At 45.0% G+C, this 27,611-nt stretch overlaps 3 protein-coding genes across 3 annotated transcripts; 1 reads left to right on the forward strand and 2 right to left on the reverse strand.

Moving 5' to 3' along the window:
* Nucleotides 1-2,612: 2,612 nt before the first annotated feature.
* F5J12DRAFT_786826 (uncharacterized protein) lies at nucleotides 2,613-3,785 on the reverse strand (the record flags this gene model as incomplete). Its single annotated transcript, XM_051743529.1, has 4 exons — nucleotides 2,613-2,998; nucleotides 3,190-3,355; nucleotides 3,404-3,552; nucleotides 3,650-3,785. The coding sequence occupies 4 exons, from the start codon at nucleotides 3,783-3,785 to the stop codon at nucleotides 2,613-2,615; spliced, it is 837 nt and encodes a 278-aa protein (XP_051594859.1).
* A 17,603-nt stretch (nucleotides 3,786-21,388) lies between these two features.
* Nucleotides 21,389-22,678, forward strand: F5J12DRAFT_786827 (uncharacterized protein; the record flags this gene model as incomplete). The annotated part of the gene is made up of 8 exons (XM_051743530.1): nucleotides 21,389-21,456; nucleotides 21,497-21,506; nucleotides 21,579-21,697; nucleotides 21,743-21,903; nucleotides 21,954-22,180; nucleotides 22,235-22,377; nucleotides 22,425-22,510; nucleotides 22,647-22,678. 8 exons carry the CDS (start codon nucleotides 21,389-21,391, stop codon nucleotides 22,676-22,678), a joined length of 846 nt encoding a protein of 281 aa, XP_051594860.1.
* A 2,463-nt stretch (nucleotides 22,679-25,141) lies between these two features.
* On the reverse strand, nucleotides 25,142-26,231 carry F5J12DRAFT_511024 (uncharacterized protein). Its single transcript, XM_051739783.1, has 3 exons — nucleotides 25,795-26,231; nucleotides 25,629-25,735; nucleotides 25,142-25,566 (listed from the first exon to the last, which is right to left on the reverse strand). The coding sequence occupies exons 1-3, from the start codon at nucleotides 26,116-26,118 to the stop codon at nucleotides 25,320-25,322; spliced, it is 678 nt and encodes a 225-aa protein (XP_051594861.1). The 5' UTR covers nucleotides 26,119-26,231; the 3' UTR covers nucleotides 25,142-25,319.
* Between the last annotated feature and the right edge of the window lie 1,380 nt (nucleotides 26,232-27,611).

A 27,611-nucleotide genomic window follows, 5' to 3' on the forward strand; every position in this document is an offset into this window, starting at 1 on the left:
GGCTCCATCTGCCATTGTCCAACCTTGCTTCCCACAGTGTGAATGATATTCTCACCATTGTTCCTACAAGTTTAAATCTTGATTGATCATTGACCTATCAGTGAACCCATCATCATTGAATATGTCTGCCAAACAGTTCTGCCAAGTTTGTTTCCATTGTCAAGGTGAGGTTGTCTTCATTGTTGGATCCAGCAACCTAAGCCATCCACAGCTAATGTAAGACCAATTGAGCCAAGGCAATCTAGCTCCCGCATGAAGCAGTCCAAAAATCTGGAGGAGACACTAGTACAATTGCATGAGTTGTGAGAGCCAACCCCTCCACCAATTGTCTCAAGTGGAAGGGTGGATATGGTGGGGTCCAACATGGATATTGTGGCCGGTGAGTGAACATGATTTCTCTCAAAGCTAAACAACAAACATCCTTTTGCTATAGCTTCATGCGAAAGCTTGGTGGATCAGTTCCTGCAGGAAAGGGAGCCAACTGCTCTGGAAGAGGGCAGAATCATGGCTAGTGAGTTGGCACAATTGCCCTTCAAGCTAACAAACAAACTAATTTTCTAGTAATAGATCCACATGACAACTTGATGAATCAGTTCATGAATGAACAGGAACCAACTGCTCCCCCAGTGGATGGTATGAACATGGATCTACTTGAGCAATTGCTGAATGCATGGGAACCATCAGCATTGCCAGTCACACACAAGAAATTAAACAGGATGGACAGGTCTTCAACACCTGCACAAGACATTACTATGCAGGTCAATTTTCTGGCAGACTTGCAGAATGTGTGGGAACCATCTCCTCTGCCCATCACCCTCGAATCATCAAATCTGAGGGACCGATCTCCTTGACCTGATTCTCCAACTAACCTGCTTGCTCAATTGCAGGATATGAGGGAACCAACACCTCCCCCACTCATTTCAAATGTACCCATCAAATCTTTTGACTTGGCAGTGGAGGAGGACAATGGCACAAACCATTTGACTTTTGGCATGCCCAAACAATCAGAGATGAGGGATCTTTTTGAGGAAATATGCAATGGTGAGCATTTATTTGATTCTATTCATGTGATCAGTGATATCCATTGATTATGTAGGTGAACTTCCATCCACACAGCAATCTCTTCAAATGGAACAATGGGGATTGGCACTTGTTCCATGATGCAATAAAGGTATGGGCATGAGCTTAATCTGATACAGCATTGACATTGATAATTTTAGTCCTGTGTGCCTTACATGCCACAGTATCTCGCTATCACAGAAACACCACTCCCAGTGACATGCTGTTCAATCCCACCCTCAAGAGGCACCTTGTGTGGGCTGCAAATGCCATTGCGAGAGAATTGGGCACAGCTGCAAGGGACCAGTATGGTGCAGCCTCTCAGGGCCTTCAACTTGTCAATATGCTCAATTTGATGGAAGTTGTTTGTTATCCGCATTCTGCCTTTGAAAATTGTCCCAAGCCATTCATTGCCAGCCAATCACACCCATCTCACCAGTCTGTGGTAGAGATGGGTATCCTCTACTTGGCATGCCAGATCGAGGTGGCCTCTGTACATCTGAAGCAGACTGCCAATATCATGGGATGGCCTGTGCATTGGTTTGCAAACCTAGCAATGGACTTGGTAGGTTTTACATCAATTTTTCACAATGTGGGACTGATACATAATTCCTTCAGAATCAGCTTAATAGCTTGATTCTGGTGATGGTGTTCCATGCCAGTTATACTCCTCCCCTCCTGGCATGCTACCATGCATACCTCAGACACCAAGATGATGAGGTTAGCTTCTGCAATCAAATGCAGCTAATTCCCCTTAGCACATTTTGCATAATCGACAATATCAGCACCATCATCCCAAATTGGACCCCACACACAGCTGATCCCAATTCTGGCTTTGTATTCCCTTGGTTGCTATATCATTCTGAGGAATATGCAGCGGATTCTGAAAGATTTCAAGGCAAGGGATTGTTTTCTGTGGCCTGGGATTTTTTTAAGGTTTGCTGCTTATTCTTGTTGCTGCAAATAGTTGATGATGGCCCAGGGCTTATGGCCATTGCCTGAGGTGCCAATCACAGACCATCTCAATGGCCATATTGAGGAGCAGGTAAACTACTGCATTGAAAATATTTGGAAATATGCTGATGTTGTCAATGGTCAGGGTCAACAAATTGACCATTTCTACACTAGGTGGTGGGCATTGCATGGGTTGTTGGGCATGCCACTTCAATAGTTTACATGTTTTTGACTGTGGAGTTGGTTGAATATACATTGCTGTAAATGTCAATCATTTATGAGATGCCACCCATTCACATGATGTCTGAATCCCTGCCCATCCACATGATGTCTGACAATCTGCCCATCTGCATGATGGCCTGAGTAGGTTTATTTTTTTTGAAGTTTATGATGCACACCCTTTAGCTCTGAGTACCTGCCCAATCTATGATGTCAAAGCACCCACCCATTTGCAAAATCTTGGCAACACCACCCATCCAAAGTTCAAGACCCAGCATCTCCTAATAAAATATGAGATCTGCATTGCCTACTAAATCTTACATTAAATTTTGCAGCTTCAAATCAACAGTTCTCCAGTTGCAACTGGTCTAGGTAGTAGGTCATCCATCTGTGGTGATTGACACATGGGAACATGCACCAACTGATGGACATTGGCATGCATGTAGTACACCAGGCATGCTCTCTTCAGCTCCCACCCCATGCTCCAGTGCTGAACCTGAAAATGCAATGATCATCCCTGGGTTGTAGCACAGCTGCAGATTCAACATTGGAATGACAAAGTCCAAGGGCAGGTAGTTGCCCATGGTTACCAGCATGTCATACCATGGATCCTGTCCATTGATATCCCTGTGGTAACAAGTTGCCCAATTCACCATCATGGACATGCTGCTATATGTGGAGCTCCATATCAGCAGTATGGAGCTCATATCCAAATCTGCCTGCTGTTCCACTTGTTTGCCAAGGCAGATCAACACTTCCCTGCCATCTGCATACATTCACAGATGGATGACATGCAGGATCACAGATAACAGGGCATTGGTGTCAGACATTTGGTTGACCCATTCCCTTGTAGAAGTGTTTTCTGTCCTGGATTTGAGCAACCATGAGGCTTCTGGGAAGCCATTTTGGGGCTTCAAGACAGATGAGCACTTTATTCACAAGGAAAGAAATGATCACCCACCCCATGACCCTGTTGAAACCATGCAGGTGACAGGTTGATGGCACCTTTCAACTCAGCATCATTGTGGAAATATGACTTGTCCATCCACCATGCCTTTGGGGAAGCCTGTATGCTCTCCCACAGTGGTTCCCTCAGAAGATGAAGGCAGTTCCATATGTTGGCCTGCCATTGCATTAAGTCAGTAGAATATGAGATTCTGCATTCCCTTACCCTGCTTTTTGGGCTGAGAGTGTCCAGCAAATACCAAACATGGATGGTGTTTGAGTTGGTCACCAGAATGAACAGCTCAGTCACTTCCATGTATCTCTCAGCAGCTTCTGCATTGCAGGTTTTTCCACCCCAATTTTTCCTGATGTTTACTGTGGAAAGATGAAAACTTCCATTGCACCATTATGATGGACTTAGTTGGGCGACGATAGGCCTGTGAGATTACTGATGATATGCAATCTGCTTCACATAACACCAGAAATGGAATCAATATATCTGGAAGGGTGCAAGGTCTGTGGAATACTTCCTCTTGAAATCTGGCTTTCATGTATGATGCAATGCAGTCTGTTAGTTCCATTTGCCATCTGTGGGGGGTGTTGGACATGTCTTGCATAGTATTCATGCTTGGGGTGGATGAGGTCAGAGTTGTATAGTGGGCGAGCTGCTTGCAGCTTGTTGGAAAATTATGGCATGTTGGGACACTTGCCTCAATATTTTGCTGTGATCTGATCAATATGTTGTGATGCTATATGTGCTATTGGTGTTGGGCCCATCTTATGTTGCAACAGGGGTGGATCTTACTAGATGGACCCATCCTTGTTTTATGGCAATATAAAAGATATTACTGAAGGGCCCATCCATATGTTATGACTATATAAATAATACTGCTGAAGGGCCCATCCTTATGTTGTGACCACATAAATGATACTGCTGAAGGGCCATTCCATATGTTGTGATGCTATAAATGATATTACTGATGGGCCTGTCTTTATGTTGTGACAGGGGTGCATCTTACTGGACAGGCCTGTCTATGTGCTGTGATGCTGTAAATGATATTACTGATGGGCCTGTCTTTATGTTGCGACAGGCATACATGTTGCTATTGATGGGCCCATCCATGTGTTGTGACCATGTAATTGATATTACTGACAGGCCCATCCTTATGTTGGGATGGTGTATCTTACTAGATGGGCCTGTCTATGTGTTGTGACACTGTAAATGATATTACTGATGGGCCTGTCTTTATGTTGCAGCAGGCATACATGTTGCTATTGATGGGCCCACCCATGTGTTGTGACCATGTAATTGATATTGCTGAAAGGCCTGTCTTTATGTTGTGACTTGGGTGCATCTTACTAGATGGGCCCATCCATGTGTTGTGACCCTGTAAATGATATATATTGAAGGGCCTGTCTTTATGTTGCAACAGGTACATCTTACTATGGATGGGCCCTCCCATGTGTTGTGATGGTATAAATGGTATTACAGAAGGGCCCATCCATATGTTGTGACACTATAAATGACATTGCTGACAGGGATGCATCTTACTAGATGGGCCCATCTATGTGTTGTGATGCTGTCAATGATATTACTGATGGGCCCATCCTTATGTTGTGACAGGCATACATCTTGCTATGGATGGGCCCATCTATATGTTGTAACAGGGGTATGCTCCTTGGATGTATGCCCACAACTGCTATCATGATAAATGGCATTGTCTTCATTGGATGTCCTGTCAGGTATTGGGCTGCATGGGTCAGATGGAATGGTAAGTTCCATCAGGAGGACCCCATGTAGTCCATTTAGTCACAACATATAGGTAGCCTGCATGCCAAAATGCCAAAACTTATATAGACCCCACAATGGGCCCATCTGAATGGATTAGCCATGACACATGGGCAGGCCTGAGGGCCTATAGTGAGAGCAACATATGTACAGGCCTGTAAGCGCAATTCCACAACATATGGGAGGGCCTGTGGAGGGTAAGGATGCCACAACATATAGATGGGTCTGTGACCAAGTAAGTATGCTGAGCTACTGTAAGACATGGATGGCCCACCTATTGTATCATGAAGAAGGTCACAACATATGGATGGGCCCACCCATCATATGCTTTATAGGGTCACAACATAAAGAGGGGCCCCTCTATGATAGATTACAGAGTTGGCAACATATGGAAGGGCCCATCTTTGGGATAATATACCCCTGTCACAAAATATAGATGGGCCTGTCCATAGCAAGATGTATGCCTGTCACAACATAAGGATGGGCCCATCAGTAATATCATTGACAGCATCACAACACATAGACAGGCCTGTCTAGTAAGATACACCCCTGTCCCAACATAAGGATGGGCCCATCAGTAATATCAATTACATGGTCACAACACATGGACAGGCCTGTCAGTAATATCATTTACAGCATCACAACACATAGACAGGCCCTTCCATAATATCAGTTATACCATCACAACACATGGCCAGGCCTGTCCATAGTAAGATGTACCTGTTGCAACATAAAGATGGGCCCTTCAATATATATCATTTACAGGGTCACAATACATGGACAGGCCCATCTAGTAGGATGCACCCATGTCACAACATAAAGACAGGCCAGTCAGTATTATCAATTGCATTGTCACAACAGATGGATGGGCCCATCTAGTAAGATATGCCCCTGTCGCAACATAAGCCAGGCCCATCAGTAATATCAATTACATGGTCACAACACATGGATGGGCCTGTCAATAGCAACATGTATGCCTGTCGCAACATAAAGACAGGCCCATCAGTAATATCATTTACAGTGTCACAACACATAGATGGGCCCATCTATTAAGATGCCACCCTGTCACAACATAAAGATGTAAACTATTGAAGTGGCATGCCCAACAACCCACACAATGCCCACCACCTAGCATAGAAATGGTCAATTTGTTGACCCTGACCATTGACAACATCAGCATTTTTCCAAATATTTTCAATGCAGTAGTTTACCTGCTCCTCAATATGGCCATTGAGATGGTCTGTGATTGGCACCTCAGGCAATGGCCATAAGCCCTGGGCCATCATCAACTATTTGCAGCAACAAGAATAAGCAGCAAACCTTAAAAAAATCCCAGGCCACAGAAAACAATCCCTTGCCTTGCAATCTTTTGGAATCTGCTGCATATTCCTCAGAATGATATAGCCACCAAAGGAATGCAAAGCCAGAATTGGGATCAGCTGTGTGTGGGGTCCAATTTGGGATGATGGTGCTGATATTGTCGATTATGCAAAATGTGCTAAGGGGAATTAGCTGCATTTGATTGCAGAAGCTAACCTCATCATCTTGGTGTCTGAGGTATGCATGGTAGCACACCAGGAGGGGAGGAGTATAACTGGCACACAACACTGTCACCAGAATCAAGCTATTAAGCTGATTCTGAAGGAACTATGTATCAGTCCCACATTGTGAAAAATTGATGTAAAACCTACCAAGTCCATTGCTAGGTTTGCAAACCAATGCACAGGCCATCCCATGATATTGGCAGTCTGCTTCAGATGTACAGAGGCCACCTCGATCTGGCATGCCAAGTAGAGGATACCCATCTCTACCACAGACTGGTGAGATGGGTGTGATTGGCTGGCAATGAATGGCTTGGGACAATTTTCAAAGGTGGAATGCGGATAAGTTGGCTCTCACAACTCATGCAATTGTACTAGTGTCTCCTCCAGATTTTTGGACTGCTTCATGCAGGAGCTAGATTACCTTGGCTCAATTGGTCTTACATTAGCTGTGAATGGCTTAGGTCACTGGATCCAACAATGGAGACAACCTCACCTTGATGATGGAAATGAACTTGGCAGGACTGTTTGGTGGACATATTTGACAATGATGGGTTCACTGATAGGTTGATGATCAATCAGGATTTAAACTTACAGGAACAATGGCAAGAATATCATTCACACCATGGGAAGCAAGGTTGGACAATGGTGGATGGAGCCAAATTTTGGGTAACAGCAATACATGGGAGATGAGCAGCAATATCTCCCTACATAGATAGCTGCCAGTTGCTTATCCCTCTCTGATATCAAAGACACCCCTCACAACCACCATGGTGTCATGAGCTACTGTACATGCCATACACTTGTATTCTAATGTGTCACACTAGGCTAAGCCCTCTATAGACTGTACACAAGTTCCAGAAAAGGTTTCCACTCTGACTGTTTGAGGGATTCAACAACTACTTCCACTTCTGATTGCTGCCTGTTTGCTTGCATGATCTCTTTGCATCAGGAGATGGAACATCTGCATCTGGCCTTGCAGGGGCCATTCTGACATGAGGTGACTTCCAGGTGCTCCCATGGATGCCCTGTTTCACATTTGTGGATGCTGCATTGGTGGTCACAGATCCATTATGGTTGGACTTGGATGAGTATTTGGTCCCAGGCTGATGTCAATTCATGTCTGGCTCACTCGATTCTGACAGAGCCTGCTTAATATACAGTGCAAACCTGTTAGCCATAACAGCTGATTCAACATGACCAAACTTGCCTAGTGTGTGCGCTTCAGGGTGGATTTCAGCTTTCCACCTTTTTTTCTGCTGATTGACCCCTCCTCAGTTGGGTGGTCAGTGAAAGGAATGCTCTCCAATCCATCTTCATCTGCATATTCTGAGTGGTCCTGTAGTTCAGCTGTGTACTCATTCCCTGAGTGCAGATCAGGGTTTGCTGTGAATACAAGTTACAGCAGGAAGCTCACTATTCAGGGATGTTGCTGTTTTCTTTGAATTGGATAGGGTGGGCAAATAAGTGTCTTCATCAGCTTCATCATTGGAGTCATGGCCACCCATTATAGTCAGTTAGTGCTTTATTTCATGGATGATGCACCAGGGTCTTTGCATGGGCTGGAGGTGCAGAGAGCTGCTCACTATGGGAACCATCAGCTGGTGGGGGATTTGAGTGGGAATGAGAAGGGAATAGTGTCTTGGCACATTTTTGCCTCCCACCAGATACCTGAAGACCAGAATTGCATTAGTGCTGATCTGTCATGCATGAAAATCACACATGGCACACCTTTTTATTAAGCAGATAGCCTATCATGGAAGCTCAAAGTGGCTCGAGCAGCAGCACCATTGGCAAGGCAGGCATATATAAAGCTAGATGAAGCCTTGACTGCAGAACAGTGAAACAGCTGGTGAACACAAGAGAGTCATGCACTGCATGATCACATCGACAACCCATCTGTCATGGACATCTTTGAAGTTCAATTAAGGGCAGGTATGGCATCTGCCTTTTTGGATAAATGCAAAATACTGACATATCATGAGAAGCACCAACAGTGCATGCCATCAAATTAGCATTGTTGGAGGAACCAAGACCCAGCAGAAGCCTACATGGAGCAGCTAGTTGGCTGGCATGCAGTTTACACTTAGAAGAGGCCATAACCTCACTTCACATGGACAGAAAGGATGTCAGGGAATGGGCATTGGAATTGAAAAAATTGGCTATGGCATGCCATGCTGATTGCATTGCATCTGAACAATTGGGTTTTATCATGGATGCTGCAATTTACTTGAAGGTGCACCTTGAAGCAGGCTCCAACACTTCCACCAGTGAATCTGTACAGCAGACTGTGTTTCTTGATGCAAATTCAGAGCAGGATTATGCTTCAGATGATGGTTGGCTGGACAATGTGGGGGATGAGTTGCCCACTTCAGATGGAACCCTGGCAGGACTGCAGGACAAATTGCCACTTCCATCTGCTCTTGGCATTGATGCATTTCAAGCTCGAGGGCTTCAAAATCTTGCAGAAATGGAGCTGAAGCTTTGCACAGGTCAGGCTAATGATGCACTACATGGCCTCCATCTTATGTTGGCAGACAAGGCAGCTGTCTTTCGGGGGGTGGTGTGCACAGCTAAGAGCTATTCTATGAAAACTCAGGCCTGGGATATGATCTGCACTATCAATGTCTCAGTAAAAAAACAGGCCATGATTTATAATCAATGCAGAGATGCCATGGTTGTACTTGGTGCAGGTGCAGATATCTTAGGATGTTATCAAGAGCTTCATAAAGAAGACCTGGGTGTGCAGACAGTGGCCTTCTCCCAAAATGCACAGGAGCACTGCAGAACCCATCTTCCACAGTTTTGGTCAATCGACATCCTGCAGGACACAGAATCAAAGAGTTGGATGTCTGAATGTATGTTGACCTTACTGTTCAACAGTGCTTTAAGGTTGATGAACTTTCTTCAATTAGTTTATTGCATTCATTGGCTGTGAGCAAAATCCATCAAAGATCATTGGGAAGAAGAGGAAGAGCTCATAATATCAGAATTTCAATGGGCTATAAGTTTCTTCAGATTTCAAGCAAAAGAATGGCATAAGATACAGATGGGAAGCAGCACTATTGGAGCTCCTGGGGTGTGGTGTTATGCAGCAAGGCAGAGGATGATGTATCTGAGGTTGGCCAAGCATGCCAAATGCAAATGGCAGGCTATGAATGTGACTGATATTCAGTGTGTTCTGGAGAAAGATTTGTAGTTAAATGTTAGCTTAATGTGAACCTGCAGTTTCCATTCCCCACCCTTGCATTCTGCCCTGTAGCTGATGGGCAGGTCAGCAGGTACTTTGCAGGAGACATCCAGTGGCAAGCTAGCCCATCCATTCACCTTTCGCATGTTTTATTTCCATTGTGGATTTGTCTGGTATGACATGAGTATGTATATCATTTGTCTTGAAAGGCTCATGTGTCCATGGGCTGAGATGAATGGCAACAAACCATTGTTGGGAAACAGAATATTTATTGCTCACTACAGAGGGTGAATTGGTCACTAGTGACTGGCTGAATGCCCTTGGTTGTATTTCCATCTGTGGAGAAATATTTATCTGCTCATTTGCCAAGCTTCCACCTATCAAAATACATTGGCTCCTGCAATAGCAGAATGCAATCTGCTCATTTGCACATGTCCTACCTGTGGGCATACCTTGGATCCTATGTTAGTGCAATGAGAATATTGCTTTGCATTTGCATCTGATGACTGATTGCTCTCAACCTTGCATCTCGCACAGTCCACTCATTGTGAAGGGTTGCTCTATCAGGATCCATCAAATGCCATGTTAGCAGGTTGAGACATTCCATATCAACCTTGCATATTGCGCAGGCTGCTCATTTGGAAGGGTTCCATCTATCAGGATCCATGGAATGCTGTTTTTGCAGGCTGACATCTTTCTTTGCATTGTTATCTTATTATTAGCCATTATCTTGTTTTGTAACTCTCAAGTGAACACTGTAAATAGCATAGCCTGCTCATTCACCAGGTGTCCATCTATTGGGATTCATCATCAGCTGTATTAGCAGACTCAGATGTGTTGGCCAAATCAGACTATTAATTGCATTTGTGTCGAATAGCAGGTTGCTATCACATATCACACAGTCCATTCATTTGCAAAGGTTCTGTTTATCAGGTTCCATCAGCTCCAGTTTTAGCAGAATGAGACCATCCTGTGATCTCATTTTTTAAGTTTCAAGTTAACTATTCTACATCACAAAGCCATGCATTTGCTAAGCTTCCACCTATTGGGATACATTAGCAGTTTTTTTAGTAGAATGAGATTATCCTTTGCAATTCTATTGGCTGTATAGCCATTATTGTCTTTTTCTCACTCTTATATAAAGGTTGAATATACAATGTGGCACAAGTGGTCAATTAAAATGGAAATATAAAATGACATTGTATGTACTGTAGAGGAGTAAAATGATAGATGGCCTCATTCACCCTGCTGTCCTATCCACCCTTGTCTCATCTGCCAGAGGCCCTAAGAGATCAATGAGATTGTCTCCCAATGCTCATCCATATACCTGAATACACAGAGCCTCCAGCTTGCAAGCCATCCTGTCCAGTGTCTGTATGGTTTTCTCCTGTTGTATTTGGAAATCATACATTCAATCCTTATAATATTGGTGGTGTGCCTCAGCATCACAGAGTTGACATTCTAAATCTTCAATTTGCTCTTTGATTGTGTTGGATGTTTGCAACACCTTGGTGATTGGCACACAGATGGATGACAGTGCACTGGGAGTTGCAGTGGTTGTGAGTTGGGCAGGTGCTGCTGTTGTCAATGGGCAGGTGTCTGCTTTGAATACAAGGGTTAACCATGATAATTAGCATAAATGTAGAGTGATTAAACATACCTGCTGCTGTAGATCCCTCTACCTCCTACACAACAGATGGGCCAGCCTCGACAATCAAATCTGCTTGTACATCAGTAAATCACTTTTGCTGACCAGAGCTGACCAGAAGCTGTCCAGCACTGGACAGATTCCCTAGGACTACCAGCTCACAAAGTGGTCTACTGATGTACAGCAGCTGGGATTGGGCAGAAATCCCTGCATTTGAATGCAGGAATATGAATCTCTAAATAAAATTTGAGTCAGTGTAAATACATGAAATTGTGAACATACTGAGTGAAGATCCCTCAGGGATTGTCTCTCCCTGGTTGAAGGGCCCAACCCCAGTGTTGATGGCTTTGGAAGCCATCAAAACATGTCACTTTGGGGGACATTCCTTTGTGCTTTGGGATTCTTGGGCCTCCATTGTTGGGGACAGACTTTGAGCTCACTTTTTTCCCCTGGCTTGTGATGGATTCCATCAAGTTGGAGCAGTAATCCTGCCGTTGGCATGGCTACATCAAATTTTGCCACCGTTGCATGGGAAGCAGGACTTCCCAGGGTTCTTGTAGCATTGGACCTTGTGTCTGTGGCACAACTCGCAGGAATGGGGGTCGGGGGAAGGTGTCCTTCTGGCAGCTATGGCAGCATGACCATATAGTCCATCCAATGGTGGATGAGGCTTGCATTTCGATTGGCCTTGAGCAGGAACATCTTCATCATTGTCAGTTTCTGCTGTTGCCTTCCTAGAGCAGGATTGATGTCTGGATTGATGGGACATCATTTTTGCAGCAGCTTTGCACTTCTGCCTGCATCAAACTGGTTCTTCCTTGTTGTCCTCCTTCTCTGGCACCTCATCTTCACCCTCATCATCCACCTTCATCCTGTGTGAGCTATCTGCTATCATTTGCTCCACCTCTGCCTCAGTCACTTTCCATTTTCCTTTGTCACTCATAGGCATTTCAGTCTCTTGAGTGGGTGGTGTTGGTGTTGGCACCATGTGGGGCATAGGGAGGCCCCACCAGTGGTAGTTGTATTGACACTCAACGATGTTGAGCCACTTGTGGTTGGCAACATCAGTTTTGGAAGGAGATAGGGTAGTCTTCCACTCAGGCCACAGGTGCTCGATTGAGCTGAGGTCTTCATGCCACTTTAAGAATGTGTTGATGTCAATGAGGGTCATTGGAATCTCATCTGTCCTAGCAATGAGGTCACACACAGTGTCCTGAATGCATCAGTTAGTGAAAAAAATGTGATGATGCTATGATGCACTAGTTCATCATTTATTGCCTTGATGGCACCTTTCCACTTCACAATCTTGTCTGCCTTTCCCAGCTTGCTGCTTTCCACAATATCCTTGAAGTAAATTGGATGGATGTGGTTGGCCACAGCATTGAGCTCAGGCAATTTCTTGAAGAGCTTGCAAGACGATGATGATGACATATTTCTGATGATGAGATGATGGAGTAGTTTGATGGTGAGAGTGGTGATGGTGATTGGAGAGTGGAAGAGTCAGAGGTTAAAGATGGACAACAAGATATGCAGATGTCACATTTTTTATCCTGCCTATGAATGATTCCCACAGCATGACAGCAATACCAGTACAGGTCAATAATCCTGAATGCATATATGAAGCAGAGGCTCAGATAAAAATATGATGCATTGTTCTGGAATAGCATTGCTGTTTGTTGTGCATGTTTCCCATCTGTTCCAATAGCAGAGCCTGGCTTGCAGCTACATAGACCAGTGCCTGAGATTCCAACTAAATAGGCATATTGTCCAATGTGAAACACAATTTATAGTGGGAAATTCAGATACTCTATAGTGCAAGAGGTTCCACTTTCTTCATTTCTTGTCTTTCTGGGCCCATCTTATATTGTGAAAGGGGAATAACCCAATTATGGATAGGCCCATCCATTTGTGGTGAGCTATCTATGATATGATGGATTGACCTGTCTTATGCAGTGCCAAGGGTTTGTAATCCTGTGATGGATGGATTGGCCCATCTTATGTTGTAACACTGGTTTTTGTTTTCCCTTATCTGCTGCCTGAGAATACCACAGATGGGCCTGTCCTTATGTAGATCCCTTTGATCTCCCTTTCTGCTGCCTGAGAATGCCTTACATGGACCACCCTTATGTAGATAGCTTGGATCTCCCTTTCTGCTGCCTAAGAATACCATACACAGACTTGTCCTTATGTTGCGACAGGGTTGCATCTTGCTAGATGGGCCCATCCATTTGTTGTGATGATATACATGATACTACTGAAGGGCCTGTCCTTATGTTGTGATGCTATTAGATGATATTACTGACAGGCCCATCCATATGTTGTGACAATATAAACAATACTACTGAAGGGCCCATCCTTATGTTGTGACACTATTAAACAGCATTAGTGACAGGCCCATCTTTATGTTTTGACAGGGTACATCTTACTGGAGCTGGGCCCACCCATATGTTGTGACAATATACATAATACTACTGAAGGGCCCATCCATATGTTGTGATGCCATACATGACATTACTGACAGGCCTGTCTTTATGTTTTGTCAGAGGTACATCTCACTGTGGATGGGCCCATCCATATGCTGTGACAATATAAATAATATACTGAAGGGCCTGTCCATATGTTGTGACTCTATTAAATGATATTAGTGATGGGCCCATCTTTATGTTTCAACAGGGTACATCTTACTGGGGCTGGGCCTGCCCATATGTTGTGACAATATAAATAATACTACTGAAGGGCCTGTCCATATGTTGTGATGCCATACATGAGATTACTGACAGGCCCATCTTTATGTCTCATCAGAGCTACATCTTACTGTGGACAGGCCCATCTTTATGTTTCAACAGCAGTACATCTTACTGTCGAATGGGCCTGTCTAGATGCCTGTCTATATGTTGTGACATTATGCCATGACATTACTGACAGGCCCATCTTTATGTTGCGACAGGGGTATGGCTTATTATGAATGGGCCTGTCTAGATGTTGCAACACCATAAATGATATTACTCCTGGGCCTGTCCATATGTTGCCAACTTTGTATTCTAATCATAGACAGGCCTGTCCTTATGTTGTGACCCTCTCCATGTTATGATAGGTGGGCCTGCCTTGATGTTGCAACAGGGGTGTAACCTACCAGGATGGGCCCATCCATGTCTTACAGCAACTCAGTATACTTAATTGGTCATGGGCCCATCTAAATGTTGCAACATCCTTACCCACCATGGGCCCTCCCATATGTTGTGGTAATGCCCTTACAGGCCCATACATATGTTGCTCTCACTTTAGTCCCTCGGGCCTGTCCATGTGTACTGGCTAATCTATTTAGGTGGGCCTGTCTCAGGGTCTATACAAGTGTTGGTGTTTTGGTGCACAGGCTGCCCATGTGTTGTGACTAAATGTGACTACACTCTGTGCAATATAAGTTTGACAGACCTGATGACATTTTGGATGACAACTTCAATTGAGCATGCCTGATTGGAATAATAAGGTGTGTGAAAGCTACAATACCAATCACAGTATTCCTGGATGCTGTTAGGCCCAGGTCTGTAAACTCTTTGTTGGGGTTGATCATGCCAGGCTGACCTCCAGTCACATGTCAGGGGTGGGAACTCTGGGGGTAACTCAATTCACAATAGGGATTTTGTCAATGTACATTGTGTCTAGCAGACTATGTGGAGGCACATGGGGGATTGTGCACATCTCATGGACAGTGGCATGCACCACTTGTATATTGATGTTACTGGAGTAAGTGATGGTTCTGCAATCTCTTATGAGTTCCTGTGGTGAGAATATGCATTTGAGTGTGTTACTGTGTGTAGAAATACCAACCCATTGTCACACCCAAATAAGGAAACAATGATGTGCAGAGAGCATGGGACACATGTCATAACCCCAAGAAGGGGACAAGCAAAGTGAAAATACAAAGGCAGGAGTAGGGGTGGATGTGCCCCAACAGATGAGATATCAAATGTACAATGTAGATATAAGGTAGCTACTGCAGGGGGAAGAATCCCCATGAGACAAGAATGTCACCTTGTCAACCTGCTTCCCTATCTGAACACACTGAGTCCTGAGCTGGCCATCCTCACACATATCTTTGCTCGCACCTAATCACTCCCATGTCAGCCACTGTGCTCACATTATCCCTAACAGGTTATGAGCCCTGCCCGCTCATAACTGACCTCATTGCCAAGCCACCAACATAGAGCCAAGAAGATCCACCCATTTATCCATCAGAAGGGGGAGAAGCGAGATGTCAAGAGCAAGGGTGCCAGCCAATCTGCAAGGCACAATGCCCAAAGGGGACAGACCCCCTAACACACAGACTGGTGGGCCAACACAGTCTTCACCTGAAGCACTGATGGCATCAGCTAGTGCCTTGAGGACACCCCAGGTAATGCCTGACTCACCTGTTGACTTACCAGCAGTTGCAGGCCCCTCATTGCAACTAATAGGGCCAAGCCTGGCCATTGATGGGTCTTCAACATTGACAATGGCATTGTCAAAGGGAAAGGGGTGAGCCAGATCCAGAGAGAGAGGACAAGAGGGAGAGATGAAGATAGTTAAGATGGAGAAGCTCACCTCTAATAACTGGGCAGCATGGAAAAAGAAGATTGCTGCCATACTTCAGCTCCAAGATCTGTACAAGATGGTGACAGGGGATGACCCACAGCCATCTGTGCCTGGCATAAATGTGACAAACACACATATGTGATGCTTATGGCAAATCTTGCTAATGATCAGACCATCCATGCCCAATCAGAGACAGAGACCAGTGCCATGTTGTGGTGAAATCTACATGTGGTACACAAGACCCAGGGCCAGCAGTCCATTGCTGCCATTAGGCACAAGATCTATGGCCTCAAGGTGCAGGAGGACACAGACCTCCCCAATCATATCACTAGACTATGTGACTTGCAGAACCAGCTGTATGAAATGGGTGATGTCATGCTTGATCCCCAGTTCCAGGCCATGTTGCTGTCATCACTCCCTACCTTGTGGGATAGCTATACCTCCAGCTTCTGCAGAGGGTCGCATTCACAAACAACAAAGATATCTATGCAAGAGATAATATCATTACTCCACACCAAGTGGGAATGCCACAAGCATGAGGGCAGAGAGAGTGGGTACTATGCCAAGAGCGGCAGGGGCAGTAAATGTAAGGCTGATCATCTGGGCCCATGTGACATATGTGGTCGCACCAACCACAGAACCTCCAAATGCCACTTCAAGAACAAACCCAAATGCAGACACTGCTGATGGTTCAGCCACACCACTCAGGAGTGTTGGACCAACCCAGATAACAAGGATAAATGGCAAAGACAGAGATCTAGAGACTGAGATAGAGATCAGGATAGGAAGCAGTCTAGTAAACACTCCAGATGATCAGATAAGCTGCATTGTGTGGTGGAGAATACAGACTCCAAAGACAATGTAGCATTCTCCTCTACTAAAAGTGTAGATACAAAGTCCCCCAAATCAGAGACCTATTCTGCATAGGTGTGGTTGGCTGATAGTGCTACAACATCACATATCTGTGCTCATCATGAAGCATTCACTACCTACAAGGTACTACTGGACAAAACAGTCTCCAGAATAGGTACCAAGCTGGCTGCTGTACCTGGACATGGCACATTCACAGTGAATAGTCAAATAGGTGACTGGACAGTCACTGTCAATCTACACAATGTGTTACATGTGCCATCATTGCCTAATAACTTATTCTCAATTGGCTGCTTAGGTGCACAAGGTGGCTGCTCCATTAGTGGAGGAGGTCAGATCGAGTTGTGCAATTCCTCAGGGGATGTCATCACACTGGGGAAGCAGAAAAACCATTTGTATGAACTACAATTTACAATACCTACAAGGAGCAAGCAAACCAGTCTCACAGATGAATCAACCTCATGGAAGACATGGCATAAATGCTTGGCCATATCGGGATAAGCAGACTATGCCACCTGTTCTGTAAGAAGTTAGTAAAAGGGTTCAAAGTCAATCCAAACTTGCCTGATTTCAATTGCAAAGCATGCATTGCCACTAAACAGACATGTGAACCTCACCCATCTGAGGCAACACAACAAACCTCAGTGTCAGGAGTTAACTCATACAGATGCATGGGGACTGTCATGTATGACATCCATCCAAGGTTATTGATACTACATATCATTTATAGACAATGCAACAAGATACACTACAGTCTACTACATGAAACACAAAGGGGAAGCCACAGAATGCATCAAAGAATACATGTTGATGATGGAAAGACAGAGAGAAATATCCCCTAAGAGAATCAGATGCAACAATGGAACTGAATACATCAACAACATGCTGACAACATGGTGCAAAGGGAAAGGAATATTGTTAGAACCTATGGCACTGTACTCACCATCCCAAAACAGTGTGGCTGAGCAATCCAATCACACCATTGTAGAGCTAGGATGGGCAATGCTACTAGTAAGAGACATGCTGAAATTCCTGTGGTGTGAAGCCATAAATCATGCAGTTTATGTGTGGAATTGCACATGGACATGCACCTGTGATAGAACACCATATGAGGGATGGCATGGGTGAGAGCCCAATGTATCACACTTGCAAGAGTTTGGGACACACATTTGGATCCTTGATGAACACCAAATGATCTCCAAGTTGGATGTGAGATCACATGCATACCTGTTCATGGGCTTCCTAGATGGCCCATGCACTGTTCAGTATTTTGACATGCATACAAGACAAACCTGCACCTCAAGGAATTATCAATTCCATCCAGAAATTAACTTGCCTCCTCGAGACCTGCTGCTTGCAGGGGGAGACACTGGAGGCAAGGAAGAAAGAACTGTCAGTGATAAGGCAGAATAAAAATGGAAACAAATAGAGTCACATGACAAGCCCAAGAGGCAAAGTAAAAGGGCCTGGACATTACACAATTACAACATGTTGAATGATCCATTACCTGATGTGGACAAATTACTAAATGATGAGCAAACATCAGAGAATTGCAAGCTCTCATCAGCAGAGCAAGTGTATTTGGCATTTAATGAAAGTACATTAGGGGAAGGCGACCCCAAGACACTACAAGAGGCTAAAGCTTCACTTGAGTGGCTGGAATGGCAAAAAGCCATAGAAGCTGAATTACAACAATTGTGTGAAAAAGGAACATGGATATTAGTGGATCCACCAGAAGGGTGAAAGCCTGTGTCGAATAAATGGGTGTTTACCTGAAAATATGACAGGGATGGGATACTCCAAAAATACAAGGCAAGATTAGTCACCAGGGGGTATTCCCAGGTCCTGGGAATGGATTACAATGATACCTATTCCCTGGTCATTAGATTAGAAACAATATGCCTTATCTTGTCATTGGCCAACACCCAAAACTGGGAGATCCAACAAATGGATGTGAAGGGTGCATATTTAAATGGCAAATTAAAAGAAGAAATATATATGGAGCAGCCCAAGGGTTTCAACAATGAAACTGGATGCCTATGCAAATTAATTGAAACATTGTACAGACTGAAACAATCCAGATGAGAGTGGAATGAAGAGCTAAATGGTCAATTACAGACCATTGGCTTCACTCAACTCCGACCCCTGTGTATACATAAGAAAAACCTCGACTACAATTGAGATCATTATGGTATGGGTAGACAACCTAGTACTCGTCACCAACACTGCCAAACTCATGACTAAACTAAAAATACAACTACAAAATATGTTTGAGGTAACAGACCTTGGAGACCCAAGTAAGCTAGTTGGGATTGAGATCACACAAAACCACACCAGTGGAACAATCACCCTCAGCCAGACACACTATATAGAGGGATTACTACAAAAATATGGAATGAACGATGCAAATCCAGTCAAAACTCCACTTGATCTGTGCACACAGCTAAGTCCATGTGACACTGAGGCTGAAGGGGTACCTAGTGGCGATTATGCAACACTCATAGGACACCTAATGTATGCATCAGTGGCCATGAGGCCTGACATAACATATGTGGTCAATAGACTTGCATCCTTCACAGCAAATCCTGACCTGTCCCATTGGACAGCAGCAAAAAGAATACTAAGATACCTAGCAGGAACTAAGAGCTACAGGATCACCTACAAAGCTGACCCAGCTCATCCTGAATACAATAAACTAATTATGTATTCAGATGCCAACTTCACTAATGACAATGATCAGATATCAATCTCAGGCTATGTATCTGTCTTCAACCAAGGCACAGTCATGTGGTACTCAAAGAAACAGAGTCACATAGCCCTCTCTATGGCAGAAGCCAAATACATATTGATGGCAAATGCAATGCATGAAATCATATGGCTACAAAGCCTACTAAGTGAACTAAACTGCACACAATTAGAAGCTACAATGCTTTATGGCAACAATCAGTCAGCACTAGCAATTGCAAAAAATGCGCAGTATCACCAATGATCAAAACACTTTGACACCAAAAATCATTTTATTTGCAACTGTGCAAAAAGGGGAATAATTAACTTAAAATACTGCCCTATGGTCAAAATGATATTTTCACCAAAGCATTAACCAGACCAAAACATGAACATAACAGAGAAGCCTTGGGCATGACCCTGGCTTGAGGGGGAGTGTAGAAATACCAACCTGTCATCACACCCAAATAAGGAAATGATGATGTGCAGAGAGTGCAGGACACATGTCATAACCCCAAGAAAGGGACAAGCAAAGTAAAAATACAAAGGCAGGAGTAGGGGTGGATGCACCCCAACAGATGAGATATCAAATGTACAATGTAGATATAAGGTAGCTACCACAGGGGGAAGAATCCCCATGAGATGAGAACATCACCTCGTCGACCCACTTCCCTATCTGAACACACTGAGTCCTGAGCCAGCCATCCCTGCACATATCTTTGCTCACACCTAATCACTCCCACATCAGCCACTGCACTCACATCATCCCTAACACTGTGTATGATGATTGTTGTGCTGGGTCAGCAGACCTTGAAGGCTCCATGCTGGTATGTTGTGCAGACTCTGTTTGCAAGCTTGTTGAACAGTATCTGTATTTGACATTGAAGCAACTTAGAGCTATTGCCAGTCATCACAATTTGGTTCTGCATAGTAACTTGCTTTGAGTGATGTGTGTTGATGCATTACACACTCATCATTGTATGGTTTCCTGTCCTTCACTGGTGTACATGTTCCACTGGAGAGGGCATGTTTGTGGCTCTTTGTCATTATGCACCCCACCCATCCTCCACATTATAAATGACTGCTCATATGCCACCCTCTCCCACCCCATAATCCATTAACTGATGCCTTCAAACTATGATGCTATGATGCTGCATCTGTAACATTAAACAAACAAAAATAAAACACCTGATTGTGCAACTTTTGCAGTACTGCTCCTGTGCAACTTTTTATACTACCCCTGCATAATTTTTAACACAGCCACTTTGCACCACTTTGCACTAGCTAGGAGGGCAGATAAAATAGATAAACATAGGCAGGATGTGAACACAGTTCATTGGCATCCTCCCCAGTCATCCTGCCCAATCCATGAGGCCATGATGCCTCACAGGGCCTGCTTGAACACTTGACCTCCTCCCATGGCATTGCCACCTGCAAATTCATGTGACCACACTCCACATCACAAGGCATCACTGGCCTAGTGAATTTTGGCCTGTTTCTTGGCAAAATACCCGTTATTACATGGGTTATGTACAGTAGCATCGAAATGAGTCCTGAGGAACAGGCAAGGAGTGTGTGTAGCCCTGACTTGCCTGCTCCCCCATGCATGTGCCCTGCTTAGTCAGTAGTTGTGGGCACAGCCACCTGCAAATTTTCTGTGCATTACTGCAAAAGTTGCACAATCAGCTGTTTTATTTTTGTTTGTTTAATAGGGGAGCTCAGAGTTGTCACTTTTTGTGCCTGCATTCACTTTTGCTTTTGCTGTTTGTCATGTGACCCTACTTAGCACAAGTAAATAATTTTTAATACTGGTTAGGAAATTTGATGGGTTAGGGTAATCACTGCATGCCCTCAGACACTTGCCTGCTCCTCCCTCAATGGCCAAGAAGCCCAAAGTGACCTTGCCACCCATCACATGGGATGCCAATGACCACACACTTGTTTGGTGACTAATATCAGAGATCACAAAGCCTCAAAATATAAAGGTTTTGTGTGGTAAGTCCAAGCATGAGGTAAGTGACCCACTAGCCATAGCCTATTGCATTGCTAACACAGAATTGTATGTAGAACACTTCAGGCGAGATGAAAGCCAGCATTTTTTGGCACTTTGGCTCTGTCCTGCTGCCTGAGCTGTACAGCATGGATGCTGCAGCCACCAGGGATCAGATTAAACACAAATATGAAGGGTATGTCAAGTTTAGGTTACTAGATGAGACTAATCTCTCTTGTAGGCTCGCGAAACCGTACAAGCAGCATGTGAAGAGGCTTGCTATCACTGGGGAGGGCATTGGCACTGATGCTGAGGATGGTATGGATGTAGAGACCTGTACATACTTCATTGAGGCTACTGGGCCAAATGAGGGCACTCCTACAGAAGCAAGAAACATCTGGGGTGAGTACTTTCACATGTGCCCTTGTCAAGCTAAATCATTATCATTCTAGATGATATTATCTCCCAGTTACCTTTCTTCCCTGATCCCCATTGCATCTGGGCTATGAAACCTAACAAAAATCCCATTGCAGTCACTATGGGTGTTGGGCCCTCCAGAAAGAGGGCACTGATCATGCAACCTCTTGCAGCTAATGATGAGACAGCTGAGCATGATGATGATCTTGGGTTGACTGACTCTCAGTGCCAGGAGATCCAGACTTTGCAGGATGCACTGGATGTGGCCCAATGATCTGCTGTCCAGAAGGAGAACCTTGCACCCCCCTCTTCTCAGTCACAGCCTACCCCTGTTACCCCTCTGCATGCCATGCCATGGCCATCATTGATATCACAGGAGAGTGTTCTCAAGGCCAAGGAATGCATTCAGAAGGTGATGAAGAAGTGTACCATTGAGGATACTCTGATGGACATTCACAAGTAAGCTTTACCCTTTGCTTTGGTCATATTTCTCATGTACATTCCAGGTCAAATACTGATGCCATCAATTCTCATATTCAGGAGGAGCTGATCATCAAAAAGTGCCAGCTGCTTTTGGAGGAGTTCAGAGCAGGTATGTGGGATTGGAAGGAGTATTGAGAGGAGTTGAGGAAGTTGGAGGGTGGTGAACATCCTGGAAAGCAAGCTCAACAGTACTCTCCTGACTGGAACTTGGATTTCTGACCTTTGTCACTCTTTATCACTTACAGTAGTCACTCCTGACTGGCACTTGGATTTCTGACCTTTTCCACTCTTTGTCACCCACAGTAGTCATTCCTTTGCTTGCATACTTAATTGATCTCTTTGGGTTAATGTGGTTTACATATTCTGAAAGGCAAATAATTCCTCCACTAGCTTTTTGCATTTGGCCTCACCCTCAGGATTAACCCTCTCTGGAAACTCTTCATGTGGTCCTCTGTCCTCCTCCTCCTCTTCCCTTCCATGTTGTGAGGCAAAATATGCACCATGTCTTCCACCCTCCGCTTCAATCACCAGATTGTGCAAGATAATGCAAACAGAGATCCATTGGCAGGCAGCAATGTGTTGTGAATTAGAGTTGATATTCACCCAAAGACCATGAAGGCATTGAAATCAACCTTTCAATGCACCCATACAATGTTCAGAGTGAACCCAAATATTGGCAACAGCATAGTCAAATGCAGCATTCTCTGGAAGTAATGCTGCTGGCTTTTTGTGGACAGGAATGGTCTGTGGAGAGATACCATAGGCTGAGTCAGCCCATGCAAACTCCTCTCCATGAAAAAACCAATCTGGGTATTTGGCTGCTCCTGTATGCTCAAATGCCCAAGCATCATGAGCTGATCCTGTCATGCCATGTGAATAATCCACAATATGAAGGTTTGAAGGGAGGTTTCCAATCTATGATATGGTTAGGCCTATCTCACATAAGAAAATGTCTCTTACCTGGACATTGAGTCCATAGTTTGACTTATGAGTAAAGTAAGACTCACCATTCAGAGCTGGCTTGGCATACAGAGGGACAATGGTACCATCATACATCACCCATCCTTCATGCCATGTGCCTTTGAACCCAAGATGCTCATCAACCCAACACTTCTCCTGCTCCTTTTCAGCAGCAGTGGGGAGGCATACAAAGGCATCATGGTTGGCATTGATGGCATGAAAGCACCACTGTGTATACAGTTCCACTGCACCTTCAGAGCAACCAGCAAAGCATGCAATGTCCTCTAGCAATGCACCATTGCCATATCAACTCAATCAATATAATGTCACCCCCAACTGGACCTCAACAGTGTCCTGAGCATTACCAGAATTATTGGGGAAGACTGGATGATCCTCAATGAGTGATAAAATGACCTGGAACACTTCAGGAGAGACATGTAGCATGTTGACAAAGCAGTGGTGATCAGATGGGGATTGTTCATACTCCCAGGCAAGATGCACTACCAGACTTGTGCACAGGAGAGCAGCCTTGCAGATATTAAGTCTGTTGAATAGCCAAAATGCAGCTAACATCAAGATTGAGCTCTTGTGCTAGGCCTTCAAGGGTCTCTGGAGGGTGGGATACAGCATGGAGGACCATAAGCAAGATATATGCAGCAAGGTATTGGTCATGAAGTGTTGTGCAAGCCATAGGTTGCAGTATCAGAGTGCAGCAAGATCTCTGATCTACTACGATAAAATGTATTATGTAATAATAGTATTATGTTGTTAACATTTCTGCTAAGTCTTTTCTGTGCTGATCACATGACCAACAGTGAAAGTGAAAGCGAGCACGAGCGCGAATAGCGACAACTCTGAGCTCCCCTAATGTTACAGATGCAGCGTCATATCGAACAGATACGACATCTACCACCCAACATAAAACCTACAGAGACAAGTAGTCATTTGTTGCCTTCGTAAACAGCATCACCTCATAAAACAAACAGTCACATAAACTTCCCTTCCACCCTGCTTAAACATTTCCCTAGTGTAGCATCTGCATTTTAATAATAATGTGAATCACATGCAGAAGTGCCCTGCGTCCAGGAGCGACCGGAGGGCTATTGGCTATTGTATATATACTCAAAAAAAGAATCAGTAAATCCCAGTCTACATCTGAAGATGCTGGTATTCTGTACACGATCAAACGAGATTGATGGAGAGGGACAAAACTGGACTCACTCGAAAGATATGGATGACGGTAATTTCAGAGGAATGCGAAATATCTCCAGGGATTGCAGAAAACCACTGGAATGGACTGAAAACTAGCCCGAGGCTGAACAAGAAAGTGGCAAGAGCCCCAGATGAGCCATGGGCGTGTGGTCCTGTAGGGAATGCTGTGATGGATCATGGTTTGAGTAGGTTGGTCAGAGCGTCGAGCCCATGCATGTCCGGCGAGGGCAGGAGTGGGGCGTGGTGCATGATGCTGTGTACGAAGAAGGGATCATAAGGAACGACGAGGGTAAGCACGAGTCACGACGATGCCGCGAGGGTGTAGCAAGTCACGCTTGAGTTGCATGGTATTTAGCCTATAGCTTGTCAGAGCACTTATACATACCATCAGGGAACAGAGCGTGACATACAACATACCGTAGAAGTCGAACAACTACCTTGATGTCACGGTCGCTCTCCACCTAATCAGACTCCATGTGCAGGCTCGATTCGGATGTTCCCCCTGTCGTGCAGTCAGAATGTCGATTCATGGCGACAGGCTCTGGTTGAGGGAATGCCAACCGTGTAAGAGATCTTTGGAAGCTGGCTATAGACGTGGCTAAATCGTGGAGAATATAGGGTGTGACCAGAAAAGATGCAAGCCGTCCGGTCCCGACGGAAGGTGGATGTAAATCCTTGCAGTAGTTAGTATAAAGATCCACGAGAAGTTGTACCTGTGATAGCTTGTAGCTCCCAAACATTGAAAATTACCTCCTTGAGAATGACGTGGTGCCCTCCCTGGAGCAAGGCGAAAATGCTCTCGCCATTGTAACCCTAGTGATCCCCCGAATACGAGTAACACAGCAGAACGTAAAGATTGTAGTGCTTAAAAGTGGTAGGTGCCGCACTTGCACAAAGAAAAGGTGATATCCAGGAGATGGGGTGAAGGACAGTCCCATCGAAGTGTTCCCCTGCGTCCGGGATCTTGGCTTGGTCCTGTATTCATGGTACTCCCTGCGTAGAGAGATTAGAAGCAACAGGGAAAGCAGGGTGCTAGCGTGGTGGGGACTATGTACCTGGCTTGCACGACCGTGACAGCGTCTCCAGCCACCCCACCATTCGAAGACATTACTCGTACTCCGTCCGAGTCGTTACTATGGAGGTGCTCGATGATGAGCGTGACCTTCTCTCCTGTCAATCAACACCTCGAAAACGTCGTGCATAAATAATCAATGCACTCACGACCTGCATCAATGTGGACACGAAGATATTCATGATAACAGGAATATGATACAGAGCACATGTGGCAATTGGCGCTGCTCGAGTTTTCCTCACGACGCGTAGGTACAACGAGACCCAGCGTACCTCATGTAAGATTGTTGCGAGATATTCTGCCCTAAATGCATTGCAGGAAAACCAGGGCAACTTCGGGATGATACGGATAATTCCTTGGATGCTGGGTGACTTCCTTACACATTGGTGGCTCATGATTCTACCACAAGTTTGGACTGACACCCTGACGCATACTCCACAGCTCTCTTCTGACACCCGCTTTCGCCGATCCATGCGTCACTTCCTCATGTTGGTTTTGCAGCCGTTTCTGTATGGGTCCTAAAGACTGCAACCACTAAGATGGATAATGCGCAAGGAATTCTCTCTGACAGGATCCCATGACAGGTGATGTATGCATATTTATACTTGATGCGAAACTACCTTCTCTGTACTTCTCGAAGATCGCACAGTTGGTGAATCATTCCAGCCGGCTACACACCGTTGGGACGGTGTCGAACACATGAAGCATATAACAGTCCAATGGGCCCGAGCAGGCGCTGGGCACATGGGTCTTAATTTGCAGATGATACACGTTCATCTCGATGGTAATCTAGCCATTGCCAAGGATGGGACCACGGAAAATGTAGCTTGTGCCATGTTCAGATTCAAGAATTCGTGTTGTTTATCGTTTTTCCCCATTACGAGTGGAAAACTCTCTGCCTCATTTTGGCTCTATTACACTTGTCACTGGCTTCCCTCCTCTTACATGTTGTATCCAACTCATCGTCATGTTTTCCAGGGTCACATTCCACATCCACAATCAAGAGAGTACCCGTGACGCAGCCATACACACGACCAACCTCGGTCGACCCTGTCTTTCGCATGGGTCCACATCATTCTACTCATCATGACGAAGGGCAAGTGTGATGCTGTGAAGCTGATACAGGAGGTCCAGAAAACGCTGACGTTCACACAGTGGAATATATGGGGATGACGTTGGCATTGCCGGGGGTGAGGTTGCACGGTGCGTCCCACTCCTCTTCCTGCCTATTCCCTTTTCTTTCTGTTCACTTAGGTCCATGACCTTCCTCATCATTTTCGGCCTACCGTCGTCCGGCGTTTAGGTGGGCGCCAGCAATGATATTGGGCTGAGTATAGTTGTGTTGGCTGTAAAGAGATTTTGCGGATGCTGTAGTCGAAAAAGAGCTATCGTGCTATGTCAATGGGCGTCAAGGCCAGCAACCGATATCTAACCACTACCCCATTTCTCCGCTTTTTGAGGTTTGCGGGGAAGTTTGGCACATCGACAGAATCGATCAGTTCGCCGTTAGCTAGGGCTGTCGAGCTCCGCCTCTCCCTTGGAAAAGTGCGTCTCACCCATCATATCGCATCCATGGGGTTTCAGTAGGGTCTCAGAGATATCGGTGCCAGGAGCCCCAGATCGAATGGGGCTGTACATCTACCGAACATCGTCTGTCCTTATTGGGGATCTTGGTCAAAATCAAGGAGAAGACCGGATTTACATAGATCATGGATCAATGCCGATCAGGAAATCAGCTAGAGGTGAATAATATTGGGTGAAGCGATTTGCTTCGGGACAACGAACATGCCGGTGTGAGGAACGAGGGATCCTGAGAGGTAGGGAAGTACGTAGGACCCAGGAAATATGAGCACACGAAAGATGCTTGGGCAAATGGAGAGAAATGAATTGAAAGCCGCCACGCAAATAGGAAGCTGGACACGACCACGAGGCGGTGCCACAGGGTCCTCCACGTGTCACGGGGCAT

Source organism: Pisolithus orientalis (genome assembly GCF_024613125.1).
Source record: "Pisolithus orientalis strain OTSU chromosome Unknown F5J12scaffold_69, whole genome shotgun sequence".
Lineage (NCBI taxonomy): Eukaryota > Fungi > Basidiomycota > Agaricomycetes > Boletales > Pisolithaceae > Pisolithus > Pisolithus orientalis.